At 42.0% G+C, this 23,697-nt stretch overlaps 1 protein-coding gene across 2 annotated transcripts in view; it reads left to right on the top strand.

Moving 5' to 3' along the window:
* Positions 1-23,697, top strand: part of SYT12 (synaptotagmin 12) — a 69,866-nt gene that overhangs the window by 721 nt on the left and 45,448 nt on the right. Inside the window, exons 1-3 of one of the 2 annotated variants that reach the window (XM_075836990.1) lie at positions 1,151-1,527; positions 18,032-18,085; positions 22,224-22,417. In XM_075836990.1, the coding sequence (XP_075693105.1) occupies positions 18,052-18,085; positions 22,224-22,417 (228 nt within the window). In that variant the 5' untranslated portion in view covers positions 1,151-1,527; positions 18,032-18,051. Of the gene's footprint in view, positions 1-1,150; positions 1,528-18,031; positions 18,086-22,223; positions 22,418-23,697 lie in introns of those variants that run through there. The other variant, XM_075836989.1, reaches the window with a different exon arrangement.

Raw genomic sequence — 23,697 nt, 5'->3', positions numbered from 1 at the left:
ATTATTTATACATACATACACACATATATTACAAGTGCACATTATATACTGTGTGCGTGAATATATATATATATATATATAATATATATATATACATACACACACACACATATGCACAGAGCTAATGTGATCATTTTGGGAACTTTCTAGGTGTTGTGCCATATTTATGCCAAAAAAATATTAAGGGTGATAGTCTGATTGTCTTTTTTGATTAAAGGCTTATCTGCTTTGTACTACCCGTTTTCCCGTTGTGAGTCCCCCAACAACAGGCTCCTCCAGGGGTGTCCAGTTGCACATTTTGGTTGGGCTGAGCTGAGAACTGTGCTTGATGTAGGGTCCAGAGTATGGGATTTCCCTCTATTACCATTTCTTTACTCTATCTATCTATCTATCTATCTATCTATCTATCTATCTATCTATCTATCTATCTATCTAGTAGAAAAAGGAAGAGCAGCACATATAAATGCAAAATAAGCGTAGTTGTGTGTGCACAAGCCTTAGGACAGACTCCAGTCCCACATATATATTTCCAAACGAATAGGCAGCACTACACAGGACTCCAATTCAGTGAAACAATCTATCTCATCCTGCAATAACACAGTGTGATACACTGATGCTGCCTGTTATATAAGCACACAGACTGTTCACTGCTGCAGTTGCTGAGTTCAAACTTTGCTCATTGAGGTCAGTAAATCCATTAAAATACATGCACACGGCAAGAAGTCGGAGAAGCTGAGCTTGCTATTGTGAATGTAAATCACTGTGTTTATCCATCTGGATTGTCGCATGTTCCCATCTGATAGCTGCACCCCATAGAGGATAATTGGGTTCTTGTAGAGTTTGGTGTTTCCGGGAAAGCTGGGTGACAACTCCTATGTCTGCCATTGCAGATTCTACAGGGGCCATCGCTCAGATTTTTTTAAAGTCACAGTAGTTAATCAACGATACATTCCCAATTCAATATTGAAGGAAGATTTGCCACTCAAGACTGTAGGAAAGCAGGTGGAGTATTACTATGTGAGGCTGTGAAATGCAACACCCTCTATATATGTTACGTTACAGGCATTAGAAATGTAGGTCACCCTCTTAAGCACGACACACGAGTGACTACTGGAAAGAACGGTAGTCAGATGTGAGGTGTTGCACAACAGCCCAATAAAAAGGAATTATATACATGGTATAGCGATTCGTGTTTGCTCAAGAAATCCCTACTGGGACAGTTAATCATTTCAGTACTGAAGATGAGATTGCTTACAATTCATTGGCTGTCTACCAGAAGAAATGGAAACGGCAGAAGGAACCGGGATCAACACTGAACGGGAACAAAGACTTAAGTGCATTGGTTCTTGTCTACATTACACTAATGGATTAAATGTCCATTACATTTGGAAGAAAAATGAAAATACAGTGAAATTCCTTTAATCCGGCAAACAATAGTCCCGATTTGAGTCTGATTTCCAGCACAGAATTGCAATATAAGGTGGAATTTCACAAGATCAGATGCAGAACACTGAGCAGAGACAACAGGTATAGAAATCCTTTTATTAAAAACACAAAGTTAGAGCTGTAGATTTGTTTTGTTCTGTCTTCCTAAAAGTTATCTTCCCCTAAAATACCTTTCTGTGACTATTTGATCATCTAGAAAATCTGATAATCCGGCACCTAGCATATCCCGTTCATGCTGAATTAAAGGAATCTTACTGTAATTATTTCTGTTATTACGATGGTTGGAAATTTGACCTTTCACACAAAACAACCTGACGCAAGATCCCCTGTGTCCGAGAGGTTCTTTGAGACTGGTATAGCTCAGGTCTGATTAAGTGAGCAGGTCGCCCAAATCTGGGTGTCATAACCGCACTGTCTGTGCATAATAAAAAGACCATAGTATGTTATTGCACAAAGAATGTGGGACCCCTGGTAAGAGTAGAATGTAACATTCAGAGATCTCCAGATATCATTCTCCCTGTTAGATCCTATCTATATCTACCAAGCATCATTGTCTTTAGAAGCTCAGGCATAGGAGGTACTCCCTCTACTGGTAACACATGGTGAGCAGAGTTCTTATGCGGATGCCCTGGTGGTTTATGGCAATTCTTCTCGGTAGTCATGCCCTGTAGGCAGCATTGATAGTACCCGAATATCCCAACAGGGGAGGAACCCAGGTAAATAAAGGCCCTATTACACAGGCTAATGATCAGGCAAACGAGCATACACAGAACGCTCGTTCCCAATCATTGCACAGTGTAAACAGGGCAACGATCAGCCGTTGAACGATCAAATGGTCATTCATCGGCTGATCGTATTGTTTCTGCAGCCTAAAATATTATCGTTATTGGCAGCACATCTCCCAGTGTAGACAGGGAGACCTGCTGCCGACGTGATATAAATGTAATGGGAAGAGCGATCATAGTAACGAGCACTCGTCCCCATACATAGCTCCTTGTGAAAAGAGCAAACGAGCGCCGATCAATGAGCTGTCTCGTCGCTTGTTTACATGGCACACGTCAGGCCGTGTAATGGGAACCTTAGACTTAGGGAATGTTATAGACAGCTAACTAGGTATAAAAATAGATTTTTTTTAGTCATTGTTTGGAACTATACTTCAATAATGTGTTTTTATTAGTATTTTTTCTGGGAAATTTACATATACTGACAATAATCTGATTGCAGTGAGTCCCACTGCCATGACCCCCAGTGATTGGCAGTAATCCAAGAGGAACCTGGAAGCAAGTGTTCTGTTTCTCTGCAGTGACACCACAGGTGAAATGAAGCATTACATGGTGCCCATTTAAATTATTAGACTGTTAGCGTAATACATGGACAGGATGGACAGCTCTAGCTAGTTGATGAAGCTTCTGAATGAGTTATCTCAGAATGTCCCAATAGGGTATTTAAAAATGGGGTTTCTAAACCAGACAACCCCTTTAAAGATAATGTTGCCTGCTGTTAGTAACTAGGGCTCGAAGCGTTTAGGTACTGAATAAAATTAGTAATTTTCCTATATAATATGTGTTCTCTCAGGTGCTGTATATCGGGTGTATTATAAGCAATTTGTTTTGAAACCCGATGAAAGACTAACTGCTTGTCTTGCAGAAGTGGATTGCCAACATTGTTTGGGCATTTACCCAAATTCTATATCTCAATTAATATGGTGCAGCGAGGGATGACATGCAGTTAAATTAATTGGGCTCCATATTCTCTCAAGTATTATTGTAGACACACCGACATCTCCCACCCAATTAGCAATGCTGTGGATATCCCGTTAACAGTTGGGTGGTGGTTTACATGCGTGTCACTGGGTTTATCCATCAGAAAAGTGGTTAATATTTTGAATATAAAGCAAATGAAGGATTACAATAATTCTTTGTCTTAAAACAGTAAAGCTATAAATTTTACATTAGTTCCAATATTTCAATTCACTTAATTGGACATTATGTTAGTCCTTTACAATCAATACACCGCTTCCTAACTAGTATCCCAGGAGCTAATTGTCCTATAAAGGAAAAATAATATTGTGTGTTTCTTAGAATTGCCGAGGGATGTCTCATAACAAGGTTCTCGCACTTGGAAGCTTCCCTTTACCTTTTATTACATTACCTCCAATGCTTGAATTCAGGAAGTCTTGACTTTATGCTTCTCATTTATTCTCCTTCCTCTGCAACATGTATATTTGATCTAATTAGGTCATTGCTAAGAAACAGAAGGAACCATTTAAGATGCGTAGCTGCGTCTTACGGTAAATTCTGGACACTTCATTGACCCAAGGCACTTAGCAGAGAGCTAAAAATTTTGAAATGTTAACCCAGATGTTTTAACCAGGGGAACAAAGGGCTGAAAAATCCTAACTACAACTCCCTAATGTGCAAAAAAAGATGTCCAAAATAGACGATGAAGCATATGCTAATATTATAAGTATATTTTGAAGATTAAAGGGATTTTCCCATAATTATTATTTATCACCTACCCACAGAATCGTGGGGGTTTGATTGCTGGGACCCCCACCAATCATGAGAACGGGCTCCCCTTGCCATCCCTGGAGAGGTAGTGTGCATGGTCGGCCATCGCTCCATTAATTTCTATGACAAATGGAGCGGTGGCCGCGCATGTGCACTACCACTCCATTCCTATGCGGCTCCCAAGAACGGCAAGGTAAGCCCGTTCTCGTGATCGGTGGGGGTCCCAGTGGTTGGACCCCCACCGATCAGATATTTTTTTGCCTATCCTATAGATAGGGGATAAATAATGATTATCAGAAAAACCCTTTAATTCTTCCCAGAGAGTTCTCTGGACCAATAAACAGCAGTGAAAATTTGCTGGAATTATGGGTAGCAGGAAGTTTTTGCGAGCTTTATTTAGGAGGGATCAGAGGAGAGGCAAGCTAGGAAAATGGTCAGTTTTTTGGGGAGTGTGGCCCTAGACCCTAACACAGGACCCCACCCGAGCATGGCGCAGTAATGAAGGCAGACACAGTACAGTGCAAAGAAACAAGACTTTTACTCCGCCTGGGGCACAGAGCGTAACGGTTAGAATAGTAATACTTAACGTAGCGGCTACAAGGTTGGCACACAGCTTGGTGGTTACAGCCTTAGCTTGACGGGTGCAGTCTCTGGTCCTCGATCACACTTGCGGCAGGGAAGATAAGGCCTTTACCTCCCTCAGTATAGGGTTCATGCTGGAAGTGGTCTGCAACCACTGGCAGGATATAACACAGGGTTTCTTTACGGTCATAGAGCACTCCGTCCTGCAGACATAAGCAGTCTTGTTAGGATCAAGATGCTGGAAACCACCCAGCAGGACACATAGGCTTTGCCTTTTCAGTGACAAATGCTGGCACTTCACCAGTGGCGTAACTACCGCTATAGCAGCCGTAGCACGGGCCCCCCTTCCCATGGCCGGAGGCTCCACTAGCAGCTGCTATGGCTGCTACAGCGCGACGCCACTGAAGGGGTTTTCCTACAAAAGACATGCATCCCCTATCCACAGGATAGGGGATACATCTGTGATCTCTGGGACGCCCAGCGATAAGGAGAACGGGGGACCGAAAGTCCCCCGAAGTTCTCAATGACAAACCTCGGACTTCCGGGGCCTGTCTGCAGCACCATAGAAATTACTTGCGCACCGGTCGCGCTTATGCGCATGCGTGACCAGCGCTCCTTTAATTTATATTGAACTGCACAGACGCCGGAAGTCCGAGGTTTGTCATGGAGAACTTCGGGGGACTTTCGGTACAGAGGGGGTCTGTATGGCGTTATCTACAGGGGGGGCTGTATGACATTATCTACAGGGGGGCTGTAAAGCGTTATCTACAGTAGCAGCAAAGTGGATGAGATTTTGAAAATCTCATGCCCACGCTGTGGAAAAAAAACGCAGTGAAAAAGTTAATAAATTGACTTGCAGTGCGCAAATGCGCAGCATAAATTTACAATTTATGCTTTTCGTTGCTTTTCTGTTGAATTCAATGGGAATGCAAAACCTGCAACAAACAGCCAAAAGTTGCGACTTTTGCGGCGGAACTCTTTTCTACTTCATCCAGTCCGGCCTCCTGGGGAGACGTTTCATCCCATGAGACCGTTGCAGCCAATCACAGGCTGCAGCAGTCACATGGGCTGCAGCGTCATCCAGAGAGGCCGGACCGGACGTCACCACGACAATGGGCAGGGTAAGTATGAACTTTTTTTTTTGCTTTCTGCAGCTGAAATTCCGCCCGGCAATTTCGGACAGTATGTGATGCGGGTTTCAGGTCAGATATGCTACAAAGTTTTTACGCAGCATATCCGACTCGTGGGAACCCGGCCTGACACGAGGAACGCCAAAACACCTTGTTTATTCACTTCCATCTACCCCCTCTCCTACTAGAAATAGGTTAGCAAGAAGAAGGGGAAGATGGAAAAGATTAACATACAACTGCAAAATCAGACTACACACAGGTTCTGTTTGTAGTCTGTAACCATGGTGACACATCGGTCTACAAAGGAACTGTTGACACAAAACGGTAGGAGATTTTTAATCAAAATTATTTGCAAAATGGTTACAGAAGTGCACATAGCCTTTTCTCTGTGTGCAATCTCCTATACAAGGCTAATTTGATCGATCAGGGAGCAGGCTACAGTACAACTATGCCACAGCCACAGTTGCCAATTGCAGACACAGGTGAAGACTGGTGCTGCATCATAACTTCTGGCCACCACATGGGCCTGCGGTAATATGGCTACCTCATGCAATTAGACCCCATAGCTTATTGTGGAGACACGGAAACAAATACCTATAAATTGAGGCAAAAACACTTACATGAAGCATTTTTAGAACATTATTCATCATCTCTTCTGCATTCTTCATCAATCAGTTATTATGTGCATTGACTTCACTGCACAATCTCCTTAATATACATGGGTTAGTGGTTCAATACGAACCCCAAATTAATGTAATTTTGACCTATCCAGAGTTGACTTCTGTACGAATGGTATTGATGTCTGCCGCAGTAATGTCTTGTCAGCTAATCTGCTCAGACATTGTATGGATTGCTTCATTCCTCAAAATGTCATTTTGAAATACCCAAGAGGATTCTGGGGGAGTTGGGAGGGAAGGTCTGGGATATCCCTTATTAGACATGCTGAGCACGGAGCTTAATGCAATTTATTAGTCCATTTTAAATTCTACACGTCGGCTCAGTTGTCATCGATAATTATGTCGAAGGCTCTTTCAACTACTTTGCATAGTAAAGCGGTAATGCAATAACAGCATTGTAGCAGTAGCCTACTACAGTTTGTGCCTCGGGTTGTCTGGCTAGGTTTTATGTCCCAATGTCTTGGACAGGCCATGAAGGCAGCGATAATGGTGTTGGTTTGAATTATGTTCCAGTGATGGATCCCTTTTCTTTTATGGTGTTCATTATTTAGAAGTTCCAATGAAGGACAGTTATCTCATCAAATACCAGTGTCTGTGGTGACAAAATAGTTTGACCTCAGCTCCGCTCTCAGTCCCTGCATGCTGACAAATGACAACCTATGTTGCAGGGAGCAGTGGAGTCCTACACACCTTGTTGGACCATGCAACATAGAAGTGACATGCAACCAAAGAGGCAGGCTATACAAACGCTACAGGCATCACGGTAAGAGAGAGCCTGACACTAAACTGCTTCCCCCACATGTCATGGCGACTACTTGCAACCAGATTTTTATAGCTCCCATTGAAGTCTATACAAGCTGTATAACTTAATATGCAGTTAGCTCCCCCTAGTGGTGACTTCATGCAGCCAGAATTGTATAATTTATCAAGTAATTTGTTATTTGCAGTTGACAAGAGGACAGCCCCCAAGGAGCTAAGAGGTAGACCAGAACATGAACATTTCAGAAATGGGGGTATCATATTTTGAGTTTCCAGGAGGGTGGGGAAATTACTGGAAATACCAAATCATTTTTCTTTCTTTAGCTCACCACTATTGCAGTGTTTATATATGGATGTTAATTGTATGTTTGCAGAAATAAATTTAGTTTAGAAATGTCCTGTATATAAAAAAAATATTCTCTAAGACTGAGACACTAACTATATGTCATGTCTGCTTTAACTAAAGTGAAATCTTTTTTTTTAATTATTCTATTTAGGAACTAAATTATGCTTATGAATCAGCTCCACTGTTTAGTTTTTCATTAAATTTGAATTAAACTTAATTATTCCACTGTTGTCTGAAAATTGAATATTATAATGTCTTCAAGTATAATTAATAGGAAATTAGAGTCTTACACAAAATAATAATAATAATCTGTCATCCAAAGTAATTGGCAAATTAATTGGTGACAATCAATGGTTTGCTATGAGGAGATAATGAGACTTAACCTTAACCCCTCATCATCCAACTCGAATAAAGTGCAATCAATTATATTGTGATTATATAAGTGATTATGAAGACTGCACAATATCAGCCCTGGTAACTTTAAGTGGGAAATAAACAGGAACAATGGCTGCTTACAATTGTCTCTATACTTAAAAGGGTTGTCCAGTCATTAGTAATTGATGGCCTATCCTCCGGATAGGCCAACAAGATCTGATCGGTGGAGGTCCGACTCCCGGAACCCCGCCGATCCACTGTTTTGAAGGGGCCGCGGCACGCGTACGAGCACTGCTTTCCCTTCATTACTGTCACTGCTCGTACTGTGAGGCTGGGTTCACACGACCTATTTTCAGACGTAAACGAGGCGTATTATGCCTCGTTTTACGTCTGAAAATAGGGCTAAAATAAGTCGGCAAACATCTGCCCATTCATTTGAATGGGTTTGCCGACGTACTGTGCAGACGACCTGTCATTTACGCGTCGTCGTTTGACAACTGTCAAACGACGACGCGTAAAAATACAGCCTCGTCAAAAGAAGTGCAGGACACTTCTTTCAGACGTAATTTGAGCCGAACTTCATTGAACTCAATGAAGCACAGCTCAAAATTTACGGCTGTCAGAGAAGCCTCGCAAAATGCGAGGAGGAGGAATTACGGCTGAAACGAGGCAGCTGTTTTCTCCTGAAAACAGTCTGTCTTTTCAGCCGTAAAAGCCTCTCACCGTGTGCACATACCCTTAAGCGCTAGCACACTGAAAGACCCAATTAGTTGGCGGGAAAACAATCTAATTTTATTTACAAAAGATGCCAGAAGTAAAATTTATTTAGGAAAAAATATTTAGAAAAAAGACAGGTTTTTTTTCCCAAATAACACTAATCTTTATTAAATTGACCAAAAAAACAAACCACATATGGGGGTTAAACTACAATGCAGTCAAGCAGCAAGGGCACTCAGTACTATAGCTAAATATCGGTGTGGTAGCAGCTGTAGGAAGAGCATAGACCGGGAAATGGCTACTATTCAGTAGCGATAGTGCATAAAATGCTTAACTAATGAAAGTATCTCTCTGTTTGCCCTAACTATCAGGAGTTGCATCGATCTAAAAAATTAGAAGAGCTCCCAAACCCCCCCCCCCCGACATGTTTCTTCTTCAGTGTATTGGGTCTAATGACTAATTGGGTCTAAGGGACAGTTAGGGCGTCTAGAATTGCGGTGTTTCTGCAGCAATATGAGCAGTAAAATCGCACTATTTGGTGCGGATTTCTGTGACAGTTATACCAACGTTTTTCTAGAGATTTTGCTGCAGATTTTCTGTTTGTGTGAAAATAACCTAAGATATGTCAGTTCTCTTAACTTATATGTAAATACAGATGTAGCCAAGTTTATATTGACTGTGATAACTGTGATAACTTGCTGCAGCGTGATATCACACAACAAAAGACATTGAAAAGGCCAAATTAAAGTTTCTTGAAGTTGACACTGTATTCAATGCGTTAAAAGTCAAGCTAAAGATGGCTACATCTGTACATGTAACAATAATAATGGAACATCTTTTATTAGAACTCTGTGTTGTGCCACTATTATTGCTCCTGGAAATGTTGCCATTCCCCTTGTCAAATGGGTGTGTCCCTACACACTCTAATACTGTCCAATCAGAGCTGACAGTGTCAGGGCGGATTCACACGAACGTGATTTGCGTCCGTGCAGCCCGTGTTACAAGTATATGGGGCAGTGCAGTATATATATACAAGTATATGGGGCAGTGCAGACAGTCCGTGTTTTTTGCGCAGCGTTAGTCCGCTGCGTAAAAGTCGTGACAAGTTTTTCGCGCATTACGCACCCATTGAAGTCAATGGGTGCGTGAAAACCACGCATGTCACACGGAAGCACTTCCGTGCGAACAGCATGATTCGCGGAACAGCTGTCAAACTCTGAATGTAAACAGAAAAGCACCACGTGCTTTTCTGTTTACAAACATCCAAACGGAGTGTCATAATGATGGCGGCTGCGCGAAAATCACGCAGTCGCGCATCACACGCTGATGACACACGGAGCTGTTAAGTGCCTTTTGCGCACCCAAAACACCGCTTTTTTTGCGCGCGCAAAAACATCACGTTCGTCTGAATCAGGCCTCAGACTGTGTATAGACTCACCCTATTGACAAGGAGATTAGTAACACCCTGTATCTTTCAATTTATTCTTACATTTCCAGGAGGAACAACAGAGGAACCATAATTCAAAGTTCTAAGAAAAGATGCAGCATTGTTATTTCATGAGGAATACACGTATTAACTAAAAAAGACATATTGGAAGATAAAAGCCCCTTTATTATGAGGTGCGTTGGGGTCTCTGCAGTTGGAATATCAGGAATGAGGAAGTGATAAAATATTCTAGCCACATACCATCACTGACTATAATGTGCAACCCATTTATCGGGGTTTTCTGGGGATCCACATTGATGGACTATCCTTAGGATAGGCTATCAATGTGTTCCCTAAAATTTCCCTTTCAATGCATATGGTCGATTTAGAATTTCGTATTCTAGCTAAATAAGGTGTCACAATTTCTATAGTCTTTGTATCTAGGATCCCTTTCTTTGCTTGCTTGCTTTTAAGTGTCAGTTTTATGACTACTTTACTGTACAGAATGAAAACCAAGCTGAAGGCGTTCACACACGGCTGTTGGCTGGAGCTTCAATTGCATAAATCTGTACTTGTGAACTGGGCATAAAGCTACATATCTATTCCTTTAGAGACTACAGATTTTTGTGAGTCTTTGCTGCTTCAGCTGCTGGATAATAAGATTTTCTTGTATGGCTCTAAGAAAAAATGTCACTTTTACTGCCCTGCAATAAATGTCTATTTTTAATGGAATTGAAATAAGGGGCAAATGTATACGAGCCGCATTTATTTCACACTTTACAAATCAAACACTACAACCAGAGTGAGAAATACCGTATGATATGGAGCTAAAAGCATTAAGAGAATCCAATTAGCCACCGAGGTAATAGTAGGCTTGAGTGTGAAATCCTGTTGACCATTGCCAAGCTTTCCATAGCACTTAAAAATGATTGAAGCACATTTGATGGAACGAGGTGGCTTACAGTTCGCAATATACAATGAGATATGATTTTGCTTAACCGTAGATCTCGTCCATGTTGCATGACGAAAGAAATTCACACTTGACTATGGTTATGAAAGGTATTGTCCGCTATGGACAATCCCTTTTTGTTAGAAGGGCCCACCCTCAATGAGCTGATGACATGAAGTCACACTGCTGCAACCTCTGGTGATCAGGTGTAAGCTGTGGGATAACCCATCATCAATTTAACATTTTTCTGCACCCCAGGGCAAATGCTCACCCTCTGTATCATAGATGAGGGTCTTGAACATGGGACCATCTTCAATTAACTCAGAATTTCTTCATGGAGTTTTTGAAAATGGATTTTTCTATACCTGACAACCCCTTTCACATTATAAAAGTCTAGTAAAATACAACTAAGTGGCTGGATTGCATTGTTTACAGTAGCTTGGGCATTGGTGGCTGGGACCTTTGCCTATTACTAAAATGGCAGTCGGCGCCACTTCATCTCCTGTCAATTCTGCTCGGTCTTCTTTGGAGGTAGACCCATCATAGTCAATGGCCAACCATTCTGACACTTTGTTCTAGCAATTAATGAGGGTTCGAGTGGTCAGAACCCTCTCCGATCAGACATTGGTGGCATATCCTAACAACATGCTACCAATGTCTATGCTGAGACAACCCCTTTAGAGGGTTATTTGTAGCTTAGATATTTATGCCGTATCCACAGAATATGCCATAAATGTAGGTTCCAGCTTTGGGACACGCACCTATCTCCAGAACAGGGTCACCCGAGCCAAGCCCGCAATCTGAGACCCGCATCTATGAGATATTTTTGACATATCCCGTGAATATGCCATAAATGTTAAAGGTGGGAATACCCCTTTAATACTACTCTCATTTACATGTATCAGTATTATCATCGTTATTATTATTATAAGTATTATTATTACTACAGTGTCGTTGAGTTAGGGCATGTTCTGACATGGCAGAATTGCTGTTGAATTCCACTGCGGCAGTCCGCAGTGTAAATCTGCAGCAGCCATTTTTCCCATTGTTTTCTATACCTTTTTAGGTAACAGTTCAGAGGCTGCGGAAAATAACAGTGCAGAATTTAGGCTGCGGTGCAGAATTGTCATTCCGCCGCATGCATGGCCACCAGCGGAGAAGCAGCGGATTTTCACTGCAGATTTCAGCCTTTGCAATACAAAAACTGAAATATGCGGCAAGTCCGCAGTGATAGTGAAATCCACAACAACTGAATTACCTGTCAAATGCGCAAATGTTGCTGCAGATTCATTGCGTAATTGCCGCAAATTTGCAGCAACATTTGCAGCGGAAAAATTCTGCCACGTCTGAACATGCCCTTAAGCTCCTGTCCACCGTATGACTAGAATTTCTCCAAAAATGTCTTGTCTTCTGTCTGCGTCTTTAGGTTTCTGAATGGCAAGGTTATAATTAATATGATTATACCCATCCATATGTAATATTAGTTTTCCATAGAATTTTGTCTTACAGTTTTTATGGTGTTTTCCTTAAAACTTCCTCTACTACATTGGGCAGTAGGGAATGTTATACAAACCCACGCACTATTGAAACAAATTGCTCAGCTAAAATCTATTTTTTTAATTGCGTTGAATGTAATTGAATCTGCGCTGACATTTTGAGATGGTGCTTTTCCAAACACAACCGAACCACTGCAGACTCCATTGGCAGTTTTATTAGTAAATGTGATTGTGAGCTTGAGTTTAATAGGATTTTAAAAGAAAATGCAAACAAAGATCCTCGGGAAACATTTAGACGGAAACTTCAATGCTTATTCATTCCACTAGAAAATATATTAAGAAATTAGCTTATAAATATATCTCTTTCAGACATTTATTAGCAAATGTCTAATTTGCTTGGTTGCTGAGATATGATGTTTATAAAAAAAAGAAAGAAATGGAAGAATTTGATTATGACAAGAGCCTTGGCTTGAGATCTGCCAGTGGAATACCAACCATAAAACCAGACCACTGAGGAACCTGTGGTAATAGGGAGCCTGGCACTGAACTGCTCCAATTGCTTCCCTTCACACATCTGTATATGCCACTAGGGGGAGCACTCTGCATACAGATGTATACAGCTCCCAATGAGTTATAACTCTGTATTTTTGGGACCTTTGATCTGTCGTACCATGAGAAAGTCCTCTCAAACACAATGACCCATGCTGTCTAAGGCCCCATGCAGACGAATGTGCTTTTGCGGCCGCAATTCCCCCGAAAATCTACGGGAGAATTGCCGCCCCATTCATTTCTATGGGCCCATGCACACGACCGTGGTTTCCACTGTCTGTGCATGGCCCAGGAGCCTGGACCGCAGAGAGAACGGACATGTCATATTACTGCCGTGTCCTGCGGTCCAGGCTCATAAGAAATAATGGACGCGGCCATGTGCACGGCCCGCGATTTGCACGACCCGAAAATCACGGCCATGCACATGGCTACGGTCGTGTGCATGAGGCCTAATAGTTAGACAGTATAAACTAAGACCAGGCAAATCAGAAATCACAAATTGCGCCAAATTTATCACAGTGGGGCACGCTGCAAGATAATTTTTGCGCATATTACATGACCTTTTAGACACTTTCTCTTCCTTATACCTTTTTTGATTTGGCTTATTTTGTGCCAGAATTTCGTCACAGTTTTTTTGCACATTTTTGGTGCTCATTGGGACATTTTAAGCTACTCACACTTTCCAGTAAATTGCGCCCCTTTCCCGCTAATCCTCCCCCCCCCCCTTTTCAGAACATTTTTTATAAATTGCAAGTGAGGTGCAAACATCAAAATTACGCCAAATTCACACCAATTTATGGAATTTTTCTACACTTTGTAGACCCAGACACAGAAGTTAATCTGCCTCAGAATATCCAGTTTTAGGTGTTATAGCATGTTTTATTCTTCTTTTTTCCCATTTTGGCGATGGGGCCCATTCTAACCTTTGCTATGAGTCCCTATGATTTCCATGTACACACTGAGTACTACCCAGCCCCCCTGCAAATACGAGGCTTGCAAAAACCAAACAACTTATCATTACTCCAGTTTATTATGACCAGGGTGGGTGGTCAATGGTCTTTATTGCTCATGGACCAGACCACTTTGAGTGCATTCTGTAGGTTTCAATTTATTGTAAAAAATAAAGCAAAATAAAAAAAATCAAAACTTATAGGCTATAAATTAAGTGAGGAGCAGGTTCTCTCATAGTGACTCCCAGGAAGCCTTGAGAGATGATAAAGGGAGTGACCCAGTGGATGACCAGGTGACTGAGAAATTAGACCTGTAACGGTTAAAATGGCTGAAAGTACAATAAGTAGCTGTCTGACAAAAACTGAATTGATAAGTACAAGTCAAGTTTTAATTTTGGCAGGAGGAACGCTTTAATGCATTAGGATATAGCTAGCATCAAGCATAGCATCTATTCTCTGGTCAATACTTTCTTCATCAGACACCATCAAAGCAGTCATCAATCTACGACTACGTATGCCACCAGCCACTGTCAACATTCAGTGGTCTACATATTTTTCTACTTTCCTTGTTTTAAATTGGGTCATTACTTCATAAATTTTTATCTATACATGCACAAAACAAGACTCCACAGTGGATGCTATAACTTTTCTGTCAGTAACCATCTTCCAATTATAATAATAGATAATTGAATCCAGATATAAATAAGTCCATAGCTCCCACCGTCTTATTTTTCACGGGATTCGACCTGAAAGGGGGCAAGCTTATGCAAATGTGCTCCAGAGTGGGCATTTCTGTGAGTTCTTGTGGGCTTTCCTGGGCAGATCGCGGCTTAAAATCACCAAATGAAGATATAAATGTTGGGAGGTATGTGAGTCCATAAGAACACATAAGAACTTGACTTTCCTACGTGCAGTTTTGAGACTACTCCCATACCATTACCAAAGAAATTGACTGAAGCTGACAATACCATTAGAGAGATGAGGTCTTATTGATATTTTGAAGGTGGTTATGCAGGAGTATAAAAAAGTTCTTGTTCTTCTTTCCTGGAACATCGCCTCTCTTGTCCATAAGTTTTGTCTGGTATTGCAACTCCTCTTCATCACTATGTTTCTAATCCTGGACAACCACTTTAAGAAAATATTTCCAATGCACCCTCACTTCATACAGTCTATTGAAATATTAAGCCATATTGTGGTCACTACAGTGGCGCCGTATATTGGATTATGCCCTTTTAGCAAATAAATTACAATAATTTGGTAGAAAATTAAAATTGCCCTGATGACAGGAAATGGCATTATCCTGCCCTCTGTCCTCCCATGTCAGGGGTACTTATTATTGGAAAGCTGCAATGATATTTTTTTGTGCATGGACACCTGGTGCATGCTGGGATAGGCGGTTACAATGCGTTCTATCTCGTGGCAGAATGTGTTTAGTCATCTATTCATCAGCAGGATTTGGCTTAGCTTGAAAGATTGTATATTGTGTGATCTTTTAGAGGCAAGCAAGGGGCAATCTGTCATGTCAATATTTGTATCCGTTTTAATGTGATGGAGCGTCTGTTGATGTTAAAACAATTATTTTAACTTGCTTCAAAAGGGAAGTTGAGGTTTGCCTGGATAACATGCACAATGATAGATTCAGTTCCTAGATCTTTTACTGTACAGCACTGAGGTGCATCGAAGAAACGTCTATTGTGATCTCCTGATTCATATGTAAGGAGAAAATACGGTGCTCCGTACTGCGCGGTATGAAGGAGATATTCTCGTCTAGAAGCAATTCTTCTATGGGACAGCAGCCATGGAGCATACCACAATGGAGCTGTAATACACCTGTCAACATGAGGTCTAGGCCCCATGCGCACGACCGTAGATTCTGACCGTAATTACGGACACATTCATTTCTATGGCCGCCAGACACTTTACCATATATTTACGGGAAGGTGTCCGAGCCGTGGAAAGCTTCCGTAAAAAATAGGACATGTCCTATTTTTATATTTTTTACAGATATGGCAGAGATGTAAGTGCTTCCACATTGCTGTCATGTTTCCTATGCAGATATAGATGACACACCTGTGCAGGACGGATATATTAATGCTTAGTGTATAGGACGTATTTAGTGACGTATTCAGCAGTTTACTTCCAGAGTCAGCCATAATATAGAGACATTTTAACGAGAGTGAATATAAAGTTCCCAATCTCTTAGGCCTCATGCACACAATCGTAAGGGATTTTACTGTCTGCAAATACGGATCAGATGGCTATGGATACACATCCGTAGCTGACCGCAATTTGCGGAAGCGCACAGCCCATAAATTTCTACAGACGAGTCCGCGACGCAATTGTGGACAAGAATAGGACATGTTCTATCATTTGCGGATCATTTCTACGGCCCGGACACACATCCATAAATATACGGCAAGATGCCTGTGGCTATTAGAAATGAAAGGGTCCGTAATTTCATCCGTAATTACGGATGAAATTTACGGTTGTGTGCATGGGGCCTTAGGATTTTTTTTTTCCTGTCTGGAAAATATAAACTGCTCTGCACTGCAGGAAATTGGAAAGCTCTCATTGTAAGTTACTTTTAGCTTCGGCTGATATAAAATTCCTGGGCACAAGGGAATATAAAAATGAAAGAACACGTTTTGTCATATTACATGTTAGGGAATGTACCAGAATAATTAAGCTTGCCAATTAAAATAAAATGGTGGCCATAAAGATTGGAAATGATTGTAATAACTTGCCAAATGTATCAAAGTTCAGATTCTAAAGATTAGTTTTTAATTACGAAGTTATTTCAGTCACTGATTTTAGTAGCAATTCATTTTACTTCTGTACCACTAGACGTGTCATTTCAGTTTCTCTGTAAAAGGTTATAGCAAATGCATTCAAAGGAGTGTAAGAACATGACATATATACAGACACAAACACACATGAACCGCACCAGGGACGGACATACCGTACGTGTAACCTGGCAATTGCACAGGGGGCTAGTAGAGTATTAAAAACAAGTTGTCTATAAGATTTCATTACAGGTTAATTGTTAGGGAGATGTAAGGATTTGCTCAATGATGAGTTATTGGAGAGCAAGGGGCACATTTGGGGCTTGTCCACATGTTTCAGAATTGCTGCATATTTTCTGTCCGGAATTGCGGTCGGAAAATACGCAGCAGAATAAAGTGGCAGGAAAGTGGGTGCAAGTTAACAAATCTCATCCACACGCTGCGTAAAATTTCTGAGCAGACATTAACCTGCAGTGCAAATTTTTAGTACTACAGCATGTCAATTCCTGCTGCGGAAAGTGGACTGAATTGCTGCATTTTTCAGAGGAAATGTGACCTTCTCCAAACATTGTGAAAAACTCAGAATACGCACCATTTTCTGCAGTAAAAAATGCAGGAAATGGTGCGGCTTCCTCCGCAGCGGAATGTCTGCTAGCTGTAACAGAAATGCTGCAGAAATATTCTGCAGCAATTCAGTTACATGTGGGCAAGCCCATACTGTTCTTGCACAGCGACCATCTACTGTCTGTGCCGCCCCTGACTGACACAGACACACACATGGACACACATACACACACATCTTTTCTTTCACACACACACACACACACACACACACACACACACACACACACACACACACACTATTAGGAGCGCACCTGCCATACCCTTGGGACTCCCTACCAACCTTCCGTGAGATGCCCTAAGCTACCGCACATGTTGCACACCCTTAAAATGGTTGTACCAGAATCGACAATTATCACCTATACACATGATATGTGGTAATTTCATGATCGCTGGGGGCCACACGGCTGGAACTCCCACTGATCACGAGAAGGTAGGTCCCAAACCCCCGTTCGTCCTCACCGCTCGACCGCATTGAGGAGGACATTGAATGGAGCAGCGGTCAAGCATAAACTATCATTCATCATAAAAATCTGAACAATCTCCAATTCATGCATAGATTATCATTCCGCTCATTACTTGTAAACACATATTTTTTTAACACTGGAACAATATTTGATAATCGCTTATTGACAATCGCTCTGTATTAAAGGCTTTAAACGTGGAATAGTTTTTTTCTTGCTGTAACAATATTGTTTCTCTCTCTTCCAAATAGGTATAAAATAAATAGATGCCATGGAGAATAAAATGATTGACTATCATATTAGTGGTAAGTAATGTTTAATGCTGTCATAGGGGATTTACAACATACATGTGTAAACTACTGGGGATGGTTTACATTGGAATTAACTTTTGACCTAAAAGACAAAATTGGGGTAATACTATAAAAAGTAACAAAAAAGCTGTACACTATACACAATAATTGGTTAGACTTTCGAAAAGAAGGAAAATCGGTGGAGTTGCCTAGAGGATGACCTCCAATATGTAAACAAAAAATAGATACAACCCCCCCCCCCCCACCCGCTATGGTAATTGTGGCAGGACATAAACCACTGATTTATGTGGTTTAGTGGACTGGCACATTTTTTATATGCCACTTTATAAGTGATCTCATGGTTCCTAAAATCATAAGAAAGCAAGCCACAGATGCCCCATAAAAAATGTATCAGAAATAGATGTCCCCATAAGTAACAGACACAGATATTCTCGGAACAAGAATATCTGTAAAAAGCTAAAGCAATAGTTCGGCATTGGAAAGAGCTGGGACAGGGATGGTCTGGCATAGAGATAAGCTGGTTAGTATTGATCTGGAATTGAGAAGAGCTGTGGAAGTAATGCTCTGGAATAAAGAGGATCTGGGAAACGAATGGGCTGGCATAGAGAAAAGCTGAGGTTGGAATAATCTTGCATTTAGAATAGCTGGGGAGAGAATGGTCTGGCAAAAAAATTATCTGGGGAAGAAATAGTCTTGCATTGAGAAGAGCTGGAGAAGGAATGGTCTGACATAGAGAAGAGCTGGAGAAGGAATGGTCTGACATAGAGAAGAGCTGGAGAAGGAATGGTCTGACATAGAGAAGAGCTGGAGATGGAATGGTCTGACATAGAGAAGAGCTGGAAAAGGAATGGTCTGACATAGAGAAGAGCTGGAGAAGAAATGTTCTGACATAGAGAAGAGCTGGAGAAGGAATGGTCTGACATAGAGAAGAGCTGGAGAAGGAATGGTCTGACATAGAGAAGAGCTGGAGAAGGAATGGTCTGACATAGAGAAGAGCTGGAGATGGAATGGTCAGACATAGAGAAGAGCTGGAGAAGGAATGGTCTGACATAGAGAAGAGCTGGAGAAGAAATGTTCTGACATAGAGAAGAGCTGGAGAAGGAATGGTCTGACATAGAGAAGAGCTGGAGAAGGAATGGTCTGACATAGAGAAGAGCTGGAGATGGAATGGTCTGACATAGAGAAGAGCTGGAGAAGGAATGGTCTGACATAGAGAAGAGCTGGAGAAGGAATGGTCTGACATAGAGAAGAGCTGGAGAAGGAATGGTCTGACATAGAGAAGAGCTGGAGAAGGAATGGTCTGACATAGAGAAGAGCTGGAGATGGAATGGTCTGACATAGAGAAGAGCTGGAGAAGGAATGGTCTAACATAGAGAGGAGCTGGAGAAGGAATGGCCTGACATAGAGAGGAGCTGGAGAAGGAATGGTCTGACATAGAGAAGAGCTGGAGAAGGAATGGTCTGACATAGAGAAGAGCTGGAGAAGGAATGGTCTGACATAGAGAAGAGCTGGAGAAGGAATGGTCTGACATAGAGAAGAGCTGGAGAAGGAATGGTCTGACATAGAGAAGAGCTGGAGAAGGAATGTTCTGACATAGAGAAGAGCTGGAGAAGGAATGTTCTGACATAGAGAAGAGCTGGAGAAGGAATGGTCTGACATAGAGAAGAGCTGGAGAAGGAATGGTCTGACATAGAGAAGAGCTGGAGATGGAATGGTCTGACATAGAGAAGAGCTGGAGAAGGAATGGTCTGACATAGAGAAGAGCTGGAGATGGAATGGTCTGACATAGAGAAGAGCTAGAGAAGGAATGGTCTGACATAGAGAAGAGCTGGAGAAGGAATGGTCTGACATAGAGAGGAGCTGGAGAAGGAATGGCCTGACATAGAGAAGAGCTGGAGAAGGAATGGTCTGACATAGAGAAGAGCTGGAGAAGGAATGGTCTGACATAGAGAAGAGCTGGAGAAGGAATGGTCTGACATAGAGAAGAGCTGGAGAAGGAATGGTCTGACATAGAGAAGAGCTGGAGAAGGAATGGTCTGACATAGAGAAGAGCTGGAGAAGGAATGGTCTGACATAGAGAAGAGCTGGAGAAGGAATGTTCTGACATAGAGAAGAGCTGGAGAAGGAATGGTCTGACATAGAGAAGAGCTGGAGAAGGAATGGTCTGACATAGAGAAGAGCTGGAGATGGAATGGTCTGACATAGAGAAGAGCTGGAGAAGGAATGGTCTGACATAGAGAAGAGCTGGAGAAGGAATGGTCTGACATAGGGAAGAGCTGGAGAAGGAATGGTCTGACATAGAGAAGAGCTGGAGAAGGAATGGTCTGACATAGAGAAGAGCTGGAGATGGAATGGTCTGACATAGAGAAGAGCTGGAGAAGGAATGGTCTGACATAGAGAGGAGCTGGAGAAGGAATGGCCTGACATAGAGAAGAGCTGGAGAAGGAATGGTCTGACATAGAGAAGAGCTGGAGAAGGAATGGTCTGACATATAGAAGAGCTGGAGAAGGAATGGTCTGACATAGAGATGAGCTGGAGATGGAATGGTCTGACATAGAGAAGAGCTGGAGATGGAATGGTCTGACAGAGAAGAGCTGGAGAAGGAATGGTCTGACATAGAGAGGAGCTGGAGAAGGAATGGTCTGACATAGAGAGGAGCTGGAGAAGGAATGGCCTGACATAGAGAAGAGCTGGAGAAGGAATGGTCTGACATAGAGAAGAGCTGGAGAAGGAATGGTCTGACATAGAGAAGAGCTGGAGATGGAATGGTCTGACATAGAGAAGAGCTGGAGAAGGAATGGTCTGACATAGAGAAGAGCTGGAGAAGGAATGGTCTGACAGAGAAGAGCTGGAGAAGGAATGGTCTGACAGAAGAGCTGGAGAAGGAATTGTCTGACATAAAGAGCTGGAGAAGGAATGGTCTGACATAAAGAGCTGGAGAAGGAATGGTCTGACATAGAGAAGAGCTGGAGAAGGAATGGCCTGGCATAAAGAAAAGCTGGGGAAGGAATAGTCATAAATTGAGATGATCTGGGCAAGGACTTTTCTGGAATAGCGAGGAGCTGGGGAAAAAATGGCCTGGCATAAAGAAAAGCTGGGGAAGGATTAGTCTTGAATTGAGAAGATCTAGGGAAGAAATAGTCTGGCATAGAAAAGAGTCGTGGATGGAATGGTCTGGCATAGAGAAGATCTGGGGAAGGAATAGCCTGGCATAGAGAGGAGCTGGGGAAGGAATGCTCTGGTACAGTACTCATCTGTGGAAGAACTGGTCTGACAACCACTCATTGATAATTATTATTTGACAAGATAAGTAGCATTAACCAGGGAGGAAAGCTGGAGACATTGTCATAATGCTCACAAGAGATGTGGTTGTTGTAGCGCACATGTGGAGATAGGGAGATTCACTTTTAGCTATTAACCCTTATATTACATCCTTCAGCAGCAGAATGGCTTATTAGTGTCATTCTATGAACATATTTTAAACATCAAACTAGATAATTTGAGTTAAACAGATGAAAGTATCGTTCCTGATCATTGTCTAAATTCACTTTTTTTATTTCAATGTGCCTCTTGCAATGCTGCATGTGCCCTGCAGGAAAATGAGGATCGGTCTGCTGCCTCCCCCAATAATTACAGCGGAGGATTGCGGGTAGTCCCAGGAGCAGGACCCCCAGTCATAAACTCATGGGGGGGACCTGTGACGAATATTACAGTGTTGCACTTTAGAAGTAGGTGGTATAATCCAGAGACTTTGAGTTTACTTTCTAGTTGGCCTTCTTTTAGACACACTGTATATATCAAAAACAGGCTTCAATTTTCAAATGTCTAACATTTTGGGTATTAGACAGAGCTCATACTTTCTTTGATGCATGCCTTAACCACAGGGTAGAAACTCGTCTTGAGATTGAAACCGATAGAAGTATGTCCTGATCTGTGAAGTATTTCAAGTCCTTAAGAACATTAAATGCAATATGGAATATTAAAAAATATACATGTATTATATTGCTGCTGAGCGCGGTTTTATATCCCTTTTAGAAAGCTTTACATATTGGCTGCTGCCAACAGAATTTTATTTGTCCTTTATGTTTCTACATAAAATTCTTCATGGTTATTTTATGGACTTGTATTACAGTCATCACAAGCCCGCCCAGATGGGAAATAGGAATATACATTGCTGGTGCGCTGACTTTGCTGGGAGTAGTTGGTCTCTATTTATGGAGACTGTACAAATCAGGCAACTTTCCATCTCCTTCTCCATTCCCCAACTACGATTATCGATATCTCAAGCAAAAATATGGGACATCATACTCAGAGGTAAAGAAGAAGGTAAGGCCATCACTCCACGTGGCTGGATCCAAACACAATTGTGCTGTTGGCTAGATGTTTAAAGTGGTTGTCTCATCAGAGACATTGGTGGAGTGTAGCTAGGATATGCCCCCAATGGCCAATTGAGGGGGTCTGACGCTGTGAACACTAGAGAAATTCAGTGCCACTTTGTCTACTGACAATACCACGGTGGCCACACAGAAGAGGCCTAGTGGGCCCGACAGGAGCTTTTCTGGCAAATAGGCACTTTATTTTGGCAATCAGTGGGATCACGGCAGTCAGACACTGCCAGTCGGGCTTTGGTGGCCTTTTTATAAGCCACCAATGACTCTGATGAGACAACCCCTATAACTCAGCTCTGCTATATATATACAGCATTCAGCCATAACATTAAAATCACCTGCCTAATATTGTGTAGGTCCCCCTTGTGCAAGAACAGCTTTGACTGTCAAGGCATGGACTTCACAAGACCTTTGATATCTGACCTGTCCTGTGGTCCCCAAGACGTTAGCAGCAGACCCTTTAAGTCTTGTAAATTGTGGGGACCAGACTTGTTTTTCCAGCACATCTCACAGATGCTCAATTGGATTGAGATCTGGGGCATTTGGAGGCCAAGTCAACACCTTGAACTCTTTGTTATGTTCCTCACACCATTCATAACCAAATTTTGTAGTGTGGGAGGGCGTATAATCCTGCTGAGAGAGGACCGTGCCATTAAGGAATATCATTGCCATGGAGGGGTGTACTATGTATGCAACAATGTTTAGGTAGGAGGTACAGATGTAGCCAAGTTTAAGTTGACTGATAACTTGTTGCAGCGTGATATCACACAATAGCCATTAAAAAGCCATTTAAAAAGTCAAGTTAAAGTTTCTTGACACTGTGTATTTAATGCGTTAAAAGTCAAGATACAGATGGCTACATCTGTACATGTCAAAGTAACATCCACATGAATGCCAGGACTCAAGATTTCCCAGTAGAACATTGCCCAGAGCATCACACTGCCTCCACTGGCTTGTCTTCTTCCCATAGTGCATCCTGGTGCCATCTCTTCCTCAGGTAAGCGATGCACCCGGGCGGCCACATAATGTAAAAGAAAATGGGATTGATCATACCAGGCCAACTTCTTCCATTGTTCCTTGGTCTAGTTCTGATGCTCACGTGCTTATTGTAAGCTCTTTGACCGGTAAACAGGGGTCAGACGGACTAGCCTTTGCTCTCCACGTGCATCAATGAGCCTTCAGCGAGTATGACCCTGTCACCAGTCACCAGTTCTCCTT

Source organism: Rhinoderma darwinii, chromosome 9, assembly GCF_050947455.1.
Source record: "Rhinoderma darwinii isolate aRhiDar2 chromosome 9, aRhiDar2.hap1, whole genome shotgun sequence".
Lineage (NCBI taxonomy): Eukaryota > Metazoa > Chordata > Amphibia > Anura > Rhinodermatidae > Rhinoderma > Rhinoderma darwinii.
This window is presented reverse-complemented; position numbering and strand designations above follow the sequence as displayed.